General features: G+C 42.6%; 1 protein-coding gene across 5 annotated transcripts in view; it reads left to right on the forward strand.

Moving 5' to 3' along the window:
* nfat5a (nuclear factor of activated T cells 5a) overlaps positions 1 to 7,006 on the forward strand; it is a 90,163-nt gene extending 83,157 nt beyond the window's left edge. For 4 of the 5 annotated variants that reach the window (XM_061896223.1, XM_061896225.1, XM_061896227.1 and 1 more), the window contains 8 exons: positions 1,361 to 1,551; positions 1,628 to 1,800; positions 1,878 to 2,012; positions 2,101 to 2,153; positions 2,235 to 2,367; positions 2,495 to 2,673; positions 2,743 to 4,831; positions 4,897 to 7,006. In XM_061896223.1, the coding sequence (XP_061752207.1) occupies positions 1,361 to 1,551; positions 1,628 to 1,800; positions 1,878 to 2,012; positions 2,101 to 2,153; positions 2,235 to 2,367; positions 2,495 to 2,673; positions 2,743 to 4,831; positions 4,897 to 5,267 (3,324 nt within the window). In that variant the 3' untranslated portion in view covers positions 5,268 to 7,006. The remainder of the gene's footprint in view (positions 1 to 1,360; positions 1,552 to 1,627; positions 1,801 to 1,877; positions 2,013 to 2,100; positions 2,154 to 2,234; positions 2,368 to 2,494; positions 2,674 to 2,742; positions 4,832 to 4,896) is intronic. The other variant, XM_061896224.1, reaches the window with a different exon arrangement.
* Positions 7,007 to 9,830: the final 2,824 nt, after the last annotated feature.

Consider the following 9,830-nt stretch of genomic DNA (forward strand, 5'->3'; position numbering starts at 1 on the left):
GTGTGGCCCTTTAATGTCTGGCAGCAGGTGAGTGACGTCAGTGAGTGTGCGGGTGGGCAAGCAAGTGAGAAAGCGGTCGCTGAGGGCGGGGGAGAAATACATTGGCATCAAACTCCGTAGCTTTCTGAGACTCTTATTTTGTTAGCACAGGCAGGATGAAACAGGTCTTTTATGGTGAAGACAGGAACTGTGCAGTCGGTCTTTAGAGTTTTGACAGTAGGTACGGAGTCTCTAGAAATAAAATGTGTTTCTCTGCGTCCGCCCTGTTAGTGATTTTTTTTCTTAAATATGAGCTCGCAGCAGCCAGCGTCATCTCACAAGATCCTCGGGTGCCGAGAATGTCAAACAACTGACGAAAGTGAAGTCTTGGTATGATTGATGATTGCTCATTTTTGTGTCTATTTTTTTAATGCCTGGCTTGAGATCGACTGACACACCCTCCGAGATCGACCAGTCGATCGCGATCGACGTAATGCCCACCCCTGGCCTAATATAAATGAAAAACTGTGCTTTTTTTTGAAAAGCAAAGACTACTGGAATATTAAAATGTCAATATTCAATAAAAAAATTACTTTATTTAAAAACATGTCTAAATATTACTGCGTCTGCCTCACAATACGAAGTTCCTGCAGTCCTGGGTTCAAATCCAGGCTCGGGATCTTTCTGTGTGGAGTTTGCATGTTCTCCCCGTGAATGCGTGGGTTCCCTCCGGGTACCCCGGCTTCCTCCCACTTCCAAAGACATGCACCTGGGGATAGGTTGATTGGCAACACTAAATTGGCCCTAGTGTGTGAATGTGAGTGTGAATGTTGTCTGTCTATCTGTGTTGGCCCTGCGATGAGGTGGCGACTTGTCCAGGGTGTACCCTGCCTTCCGCCCGATTGTAGCTGAGATAGGCGCCAGCGACCCCGAAAGGGAGTAAGCGGTAGAAAATGGATGGATGGATGTCTAAATATTTATTCTAGGCTATTTATGCAATATTTAAAAAATTGTGAAAAACTGCATTCATTATTCGGCCTTCGGCCAAGCGTGTATAAATTTTATTCGGCTTCGACCACAAATTTTCATTTCGGTGCATCCCTAGTATGTTCTTATGTCTCACGATTTTGAATGATGGGCAAGATTTAAAAAAAAAAAAAAAAATGCAGTTCCCCTTTTTCTCTAATGGATGTATTTGAGACATTAAAACAGACGCATGGTTTCCTTGGTTAACTTTTTAACCAGAGAAGCACCCATTTAAAAATGATTTCATTTGTAACCTTGCAATAATAAATCCAAGCACACAGAATATTTCTTAAAATTGGCAGTTTTCGCTTATTTTTTTCAAAATGACCTAATTTATTTTTCCCCTCCCCCGCAGTTGGAGGGTGTAAGCGAGGCGGTTGTGCTGCAGGTGTTTGTGGCAAACGATGCCGGCAAAGTGAAGCCACATGGTTTCTACCAAGCCTGTAGAGTGACCGGCCGCAACACTACCGCCTGCAAGGAAGTGGACATTGAAGGCACCACTGTTATTGAGATCTCTCTGGAGCCCAGCAATGACATGACACTTGCGTAAGGGCTCTTTTATTTCTTGCTGCACAAAGTTGAAATTGAGTACCTCGTTCTCCGGTTGTGTGTATTCGTATAGGGTGGACTGTGTTGGGATTTTAAAGCTACGCAATGCTGATGTGGAGGCACGTATCGGTGTAGCGGGATCTAAAAAGAAGAGCACCCGTGCTCGGCTGGCCTTTAGAGTCAATATCCCTCAGACCGACGGATCCATCCTCACGCTACAAGTCCCCTCGTCGCCCATTCTGTGCAGTGAGTAGAAAAGCCACCTGTGTTTACAAAACCGTTTTGTTTTTGCCTTGCTGTAAAATCCTACTGCAATTCTCCAGCCCAGCCAGCAGGAGTGCCAGAGATCCTCAAAAAGAGTCTTCACTGCTGCTCTGCGAGAGGAGGAGAGGAAGTTTTTATTATCGGAAAGAACTTTCTCAAAGGAACCAAAGTCATTTTTCAGGAAAACATTGGAGGTGTGTAAATTGGTATTTTTGGCATCCAGATATTTTATGACAAACCTGCTTGACGGAGGAAAAAAACAATACTTTTACATTTTTGTAGATGATAGTTCCTGGCGAGCTGAGGCCAAGATAGACATGGACCTCTTTCATCAGGTAAATGCGAGTGGCAATAACAGGGCGGTACATTTGATTACAATTATAACTGCTTTTTGGATCCCTTATTTTTGTTCCCAGAATCATCTGATTGTGACAGCCCCTCCATTCCATGACCAGTCAATAACTGCCCCTGTTTCTGTGGGAATATTTGTGATGACCAATGCTGGTAAATCACATGAAGCCCAAACATTCACCTATACGCCGGACTCAGGTAAAGTCCTCGTTTCTTTGGTTGTGAAAATCTGGTATCGACTGAGCTCTCCATTAGACTTCGCTTCATGAAATACTTTTACTAATATTAATACAATAATTCTATCATGTTTCCCCCTCTTCCTCAGCCGATGACGCTGACAACCGAACTGTAAAAACAGAGGCTACTTCCTTTACGACATGTATATTTAATAGTCCGATCAAATCCGGTTCCGACCAAACGGAATGCTCTGGTCAGCCGACCAAACGAGAAGAGGACACACCAATGGAAGTTTCTAGCAATCAACCGCCCTCAAATGTCTTCAAGGTAGGATTCATTTCACTTGTCTAACATCTATCAGTTCTTGCTGACATGGATTACCTTTTCATTTCAAAGCAATCTGCTGATTCAAATGTCACAGTGCAGCAGACACTGGAACTCAGCTCCAACCATAATTCAGTTGGGGAATCTTTTCAGAGCTCAATCCCCCTTCAACCTGAAGATGTGGAGCTTTCTCAAGCGCCCCCTGTGTTCCCCACCCTCGAGTCTCTCAACTCCATACAGAAGCAAGACATTGCCCCAGCCACATCCTTCCCAATGTCAGGAGATCCAACAATCCCTCCTGTGACACCAGAAGTTCCCCAGCAGTTCCTCAGAGACCCTCAGGAAAGCCTGCCTCCTGAACATTCTAACAGTGGTGGGGTTGTTGTTGTAGCTATGCCCCAAATAGCTGCACCCTCTCAGCCCCAGGCCCAGCAGTCACAGGTTCCTTTATATGCCCAGGAAGGAGTTGCCCAGCTGGAGAGGGCTGTAAGAGAGCTCCAGGCTGGAAGTAATACCACACTCCAGCAGGTTTTAGAGGCAGCTGTAGTACAGCAGCAGTTAAATTCTGTGCTTTATAGCTCCACGTCCTCTGCTGAATCCCTTCAACAGCATGTCCAAGAAAACATGAACAGCCTTCGGTTGGGAACTACAGATAATTCACTGTCGCAACAGCTGCAGATGCAGCAGCAGCAGCAGCAACAGCAGCAGATTCAACAGTTTCAACAACACCAACAACAAATGCAACAGCAGCAATTCCTTGGTAATCTTCAACAACACCATCTGCAGCAGCAGCAACAAGTCATGGGAAACATGCAGATCCAACAACAACTTATACTACAGCCGCAAGACCAACAACTACAGCAGCAACAGATGCTGGAGAACATACAACAGCAGCAACTGCAACAGAATCAGCAACAACAAGTCATGAATAACATCCAGCTCCAGGATCAACAACAACAAGTCATGAATAACATCCAGCTCCAGGATCAACAACAAGTCATGAATAACATCCAGCTCCAGGATCAGCAACAACAAGTCATGAATAACATCCAGCTCCAGGATCAACAACAAACTCAAATGCTGAGCAGTTTACAACAACATCAACTACAACAGCAACAAAACCAGGCTTTGAGCAATCTCCAACAGCAGCAGATGCAGGAACAGCAAGTGTTAGAGAATCTGCAACAGCAGCTTCAGGCCGAGTTGTTCCAACCACAGATCCATTCCTCCCCCCAGGTGCCGCAGCCGGTCTCCCTCCTTCAGCAAGCCGGTGAGATGCTCACCATCCAAACCAGCTTCCCAACCCAGCCCCCATCGCATACGTCCCCTCCACAGCAACTATTCCAATCCCCGAGACCCATAGCGGAGACACAGGGCTCCCAACAGCAGGTTCAAGCTGCCTTGCTCCAGAACACGCTCACGGTTTTAACCGGCGGCAGCCTTGGCCCAGAGCAGCAGTACCTTTCCCCAAACTCTCAATCCCAACAGCAGCAGCAGTTGACGTTTATCTCCACCATGGAGACGTCTTCTAGCCAGTCTCAGCCGGTTGCCATGTTTCAAAACCAACCTCAAGCTTCGCTTTCTCAAATGCAGCAACAGAGCACCCCCATGGAACAACAACAATCTCCACAACAAAATCAACAGCATTCTCCGCAAATGACGATTGGGCAACAGGGATCCTTGTTCCAAAGCATACCCAACCACTCCCAACCTAACCCCATTCCTCAGAGCCAGCTCTCCCAAGCACAGCAGACCGGTCTGCTCCTCTGCACAACTGATCTAAACCCGCAGGCCATTCCCCAAACGATACTCTTCAGCCACCAGACCCAGGGTCCTTCCCAGATGGGTAGCATCACTGTTGAAATCCCCCAGCAGGAGCCAGCAGAACCGATGTCTTTCCAAGATCAGACAGCGGCACAGAACCAACAGCGGGGCCTTTTCCAGGAACAGCAACCGATGCAGGTGGGCTCAACTCGTGGTTCACAGGAGCTGAACAATCAGGCGGCGCCACCGAGCACAACCATCTTTGTGGTCCAAGGGGCTGTGGGCGTGGTGGACAACCCTGGCCAGCAGCCCCCAGAGCAGCTTTTCCAGACAAATGTGGCTGACAACGTGGCACAGAGAGGACCAGCCAACCTGTTTGTGTTTGGCATACAGAATGGTAAGTTGTCCGTCCAGCTAGTTTCTATTTGCCGATTGATCGTTTCCATTTTCTGCTCCTGCCAGACACTCCCCTACTCCTCAACTCCCCTGGATCGACCCTTCCAGTTCCCAGCCAGGCCCAGAACTCGGGTCACATCATGGAACAGCCCATGGCCCAGGGTGCGTCCCCGATGGCGCCCAACATGCACAGCAGCTTACAGGGCAGTCTTCAGGCACAAATGCAGTCCAGTTTAGAAAGTGCAATGCAGGACGCCATGCAGACCAACGCCCAGGTGAGCCAACAGCAGGCCGCCGTCGACGCCAGCCTGGCGACTCCCATGCAGACCAATCTCCAGATACAAAGCTGCTTACAGAATACACTGCAGGGCTCCATATCGGCGACATCCAACATGGGCAAAATCGAGGACCTACTGGAAAGCCTCCAGAAGCAGTGAGGAGGTGCGCAGACCACATGGAGAGAAGGTGACACGCACTCCTAACGTCAACAAGACTTTGGCGTTTGGTGCCAGAAAGAAAGAAGTCTCTATTTAAGAATTAAATGCCCCTTTGACCTAAAAACCCCCAAAATGATGAGCTTATGTAACTCATTTTAATAACTATTTATGGTAAATTATAGCCTTTGTATATCCATTGTCCTTGAATTGACGATCTGCCTTTTGTTATTACCCTCTTGCAGGATCAAAGAGGCCCGTAATAACTGCTTTATCCGTAAGTCTCGAAAAAGATGCAGTGTTGTGTTTTCAAGAGTGTTTTACTAATGTCGGGCCCACCAGGTTTTTCCCCTGGAAGGAGAGAACTAGAATGTCACTGACTGAAGCAAACTTGATGTGTGCTGAGCGGGCGGTCAAACTGTTAGCCATGAATTCGACGTCCAACTGCGGAAAAATGTCGGGCTGAATCTCATTTTCGGAGTGTGTAGAAAACTCTCTCGGAGACTATCGTGTGCAGCTTTGTTTTTGTTCTGAATGACTGAACTCCGCTAACATTAAAGGCTCTTATGTTGTGCACATTTGACAGGAGGGCACTTTGAAGATGGTTGAAGTCTATCAATCTCGAATATAATTGTTATTGTCGGTGTGCTTTCAAGTGTAACACTCCTGAATGAGATTGAACCTGCGTAGATACTGTGACTTCTCTCTGTTTCCATGCGTGCAGGCCTCCAAATAACTATGAAGTTTGTTGTACCTTTTTTGTCTTTTGAAGGGAAACCTTTACCGAGTCAATGTGGATAGAAACTTTACACTCGTGAGTGTCGTGTGTGATTTTATAGACATTTTATCTCAAGCACTTTATAACCTCTTCTGTGTAACCAGCTAATTCGTCCGTCCACACCTGCGTTTGTACACAGAAGCATCCCTTAACAGCAGAGAGGAAGAACACCAGATGTGTTCTCTCCAAACCGGACAAAAACATGGCAACCAACAATTGTTGGGTCTTCTCATGCCAAAAAACAGGCAACTTTCTAAAAAACTTTGCTGACAGCTGAATTGTTGTGTAAGCACCAAGGAGTTGAAGGGCCACACTGGAAAGAAAAAACTAAACATTACTAGGAGAAAATTGCAATTTTTAGGTGGGAAAACACAATAGAAGAATTACAGGACAAAAGCGAAACTACTGGAATCCGGGATGGGATGATAAATACAGGAAAGAAAGAAAAAACTAATAATATTGGGGATTAAGTTTATTTTGAGAAGGAAGTTATAATTGTATGAGAATAAATCTGTCATAATCGGATAAAAAATACTTTTAAAAAATGCTGTTTTACCTTGATTCCATTTGTAACTAGCAAAATAAAGATGTTTTATGAGAAAAGGGAGTTATTATATGAAGAGAAAGTTCTAATGTTAGCAAGGATTCAATTGTAATATTTGGGGAAACCTTTGCAAATTTGGGTTAAAAAAAAAAGAAACATGTATATATATATATATAAACATTTGCAAATTTGGGTTAAAAAAGTAGCATATATATATATAAATATTTGCAAATTTGGGTTAAAAAAGTAGCATATATATATATATATATATGTATGTATGTAGAGTATGTGGTACTTTTTTTTAAACCCAAATTTGCAAATATTTGGGGAAACCTTTGCAAATTTGGGTTAAAAAAAGTAGCATATATATATAAATATTTGCAAATTTGGGTTAAAAAGTAGCATATATATATATATATATATATATATATGTATGTATGTATGTATGTATGTATGTGTATGTATGTAGAGTATGTGGTACTTTTTTTAACCCAAATTTGCAAATATTTGGGGAAACCTTTGCAAATTTGGGTTAAAAAAGTAGCATACATATATATATATATATATATATATATATATATATATATATATATATATATATATATATATATATATATATGTATATATATATGTATATGTATGTATGTATGTATGTATGTATGTATGTATGTATGTATGTATGTGTATGTATGTAGAGTATGTGGTACTTTTTTTAACCCAAATTTGCAAATATTTGGGGAAACCTTTGCAAATTTGGGTTAAAAAAAGGAGCATATATATATAAATATTTGCAAATTTGGGTTAAAAAAGTAGCATACATATATATATAATATATATATATATATATATATATATATATATACATATATATATATATATATATATATATATATATGTATGTATGTATGTATGTAGAGTATGTGGTACTTTTTTTAACCCAAATTTGCAAATATTTGGGGAAACCTTTGCAAATTTGGGTTAAAAAAAGTAGCATATATATATATATATATATATATATATATATATATATATATATATATTGTAGCTGAGATAGGCACCAGCGCCCCCCGCGACCCCAAAGGGAATAAGCGGTAGAAAATGGATGGATATATATATATATATATACGCAATATTTTAACCCAAATTTGCAAAGGTTTCCCCAAATATTACAATTACGCCTAGAATTAAATCAATTAGTGGGGAAATCTTCAATCTGACTATAATAAATTGGAGTAGCCACAATTTTACTCGGAAAATGTTATTAAATGTTTTACCACATCCCCATCATAATTAGTATTAGTATAATTTCCTCGTTGTATAAGTTCTGATAGTTTCTTGTAGTCATTTGACAATTTTCTTTCTGAGTGTGGCCTTCATGCTCCTTGGCAACATTCCTTACATCCATCATTTCCTAACACTTTCTTTAAATAAAGAATATTTTGGCATTTTTTTCCCCTTCTTATTTGTCCACTTGTTTCTGTCTACACTTTTTTTTTTTTTTCCCTCCCCCACCTTCAGTTGCCGGGTTGTAAAGACTTGGCGAGCAGCGTGTGAAGTTGGCACTTTTCCTGCCGGCCCGACAATGGCGGCTGTCTTTTTTTTTTTTGAATGTACGGCGCAGTGATTAAAACAATGTTTTCTTAGACCGGAGCACAAACCAAAGCTCCCCGGTCGTCCATTCGTGTTTACTCCTTTTTTATTACAAAAGGTACTTTTTTCTTTTAAGTAAGATTCTGATCCGCAAGTCAGCATATCAACACCAAGTCGGCGTCAGCAAAACAAAAGTGTACAAAAAGCCTTCGTTTACATCATCTTGTCCTGTCGCTGTTTGTCATCCATTCAGACATAAATGATATTTTTTAGAATTTTGTATCCATCTTTCGAAACGTAGACTATTTTTGTAATTTGAAGTCGGAATATCAGTGCTGGCATGTTGCCTGAAAGCGAGCGCAGGTGTTGTGAAGAGAAGTTCTGACAACGGAATTGTGTTTAGGTCTCTGGTGGTCTTTTTATTTTGAATGTTTTTTTGTTGTTTCCCTTCTTTGGTCATCCATCTCAAAACGGCACGTTCGACGAACACAAGTAGGTCAGATTCTAGTTTCCAAGCATTCCATTCCTCTCGGCTAGGGGGAGCTGAAAAGAGCACATGACCCTTTTTTTTTTAAAGCCAGACCTGGCGCAACAAAACAAACTCCAGTCTTGACCTGTCGACCAATGGGCGCACTCGCATGTCTGTTTAATTTAGGACATTTCTCATTGTGAAAGGTGGCGGTTATCATCAATAACTGGCTGCAGCGGGGGGGCGATCACATTGATTGTATGATGCATGTGTACGCAGGCGTTGATTGTGTGGATCGCTTCCATTAACTGGCGAGAGGAGCGCACTTTGATGCATTTTTCTAGGATGAAAGTTGGTCGTTAATAAGATTGATCACATTGATTACATGATGTCTGAGCAAGCATATTGCACTGTTGGATTGAGTGTTTTTATTTTTGAAAGGTGGCAGCTATCATTAACGACTGGCAGGAGGAGCCATCTTGGTCTAGCACGTTCTGACCGGAGCTACAAATTTCCCGAACTGTGACGTTTTTAGTGGCGAAATATTTCATGGAAAGGGGTTTCTCGTGTAAAGAGACGAGGTTGCTGTCCAACGTAAGCACCTCCCCTTTCTTTGCCTCGTCCAATCAGCAGCCAGGACACATTCAGGGCCTTACAGACGTGGGGACTGCAGCAAATTGTTTGATTCCAAAGCAATATTCTCATGCTTTGATTAGTCGTTGATGAGAATAAATAAAACTGCGACGTTTTTTAGTGGGGAAATATTTCATCGAAAGGGGTTTCTCATGTAAACAGATGAGGTTGCTGTCCAACTGAAGCACCTCCCCTTCTTTGCTTCGTCCAATCAGCAGCCAGGACACATTCAGGGCCTTACAGACGAGGGGACTGCAGCAAATTGTTTGATTCCAAAGCAATATTCTCATGCTTTGATTAGTTGTTTATTAGTATAAATAATAGTAGTTGATGAAGTCTGGACCTCTGCATGACTGTGGAAGTTTGGTTGAAGATTGAATATTTTCTTTTTTTTATTCATGCACACATGAATAATATAGCGGTATAGCTCGGTTGGTAGAGCGGCCGTGCCAGCAACTTGTGGGTTGCAGGTTCGATCCCCGCTTCCGCCATCCTAGTCCCTGCCGTTGTGTCCTTGGGCAAGACACTTTACCCACCTGCTCCCAGTGCCAC

Source organism: Nerophis ophidion, linkage group LG03, assembly GCF_033978795.1.
Source record: "Nerophis ophidion isolate RoL-2023_Sa linkage group LG03, RoL_Noph_v1.0, whole genome shotgun sequence".
Lineage (NCBI taxonomy): Eukaryota > Metazoa > Chordata > Actinopteri > Syngnathiformes > Syngnathidae > Nerophis > Nerophis ophidion.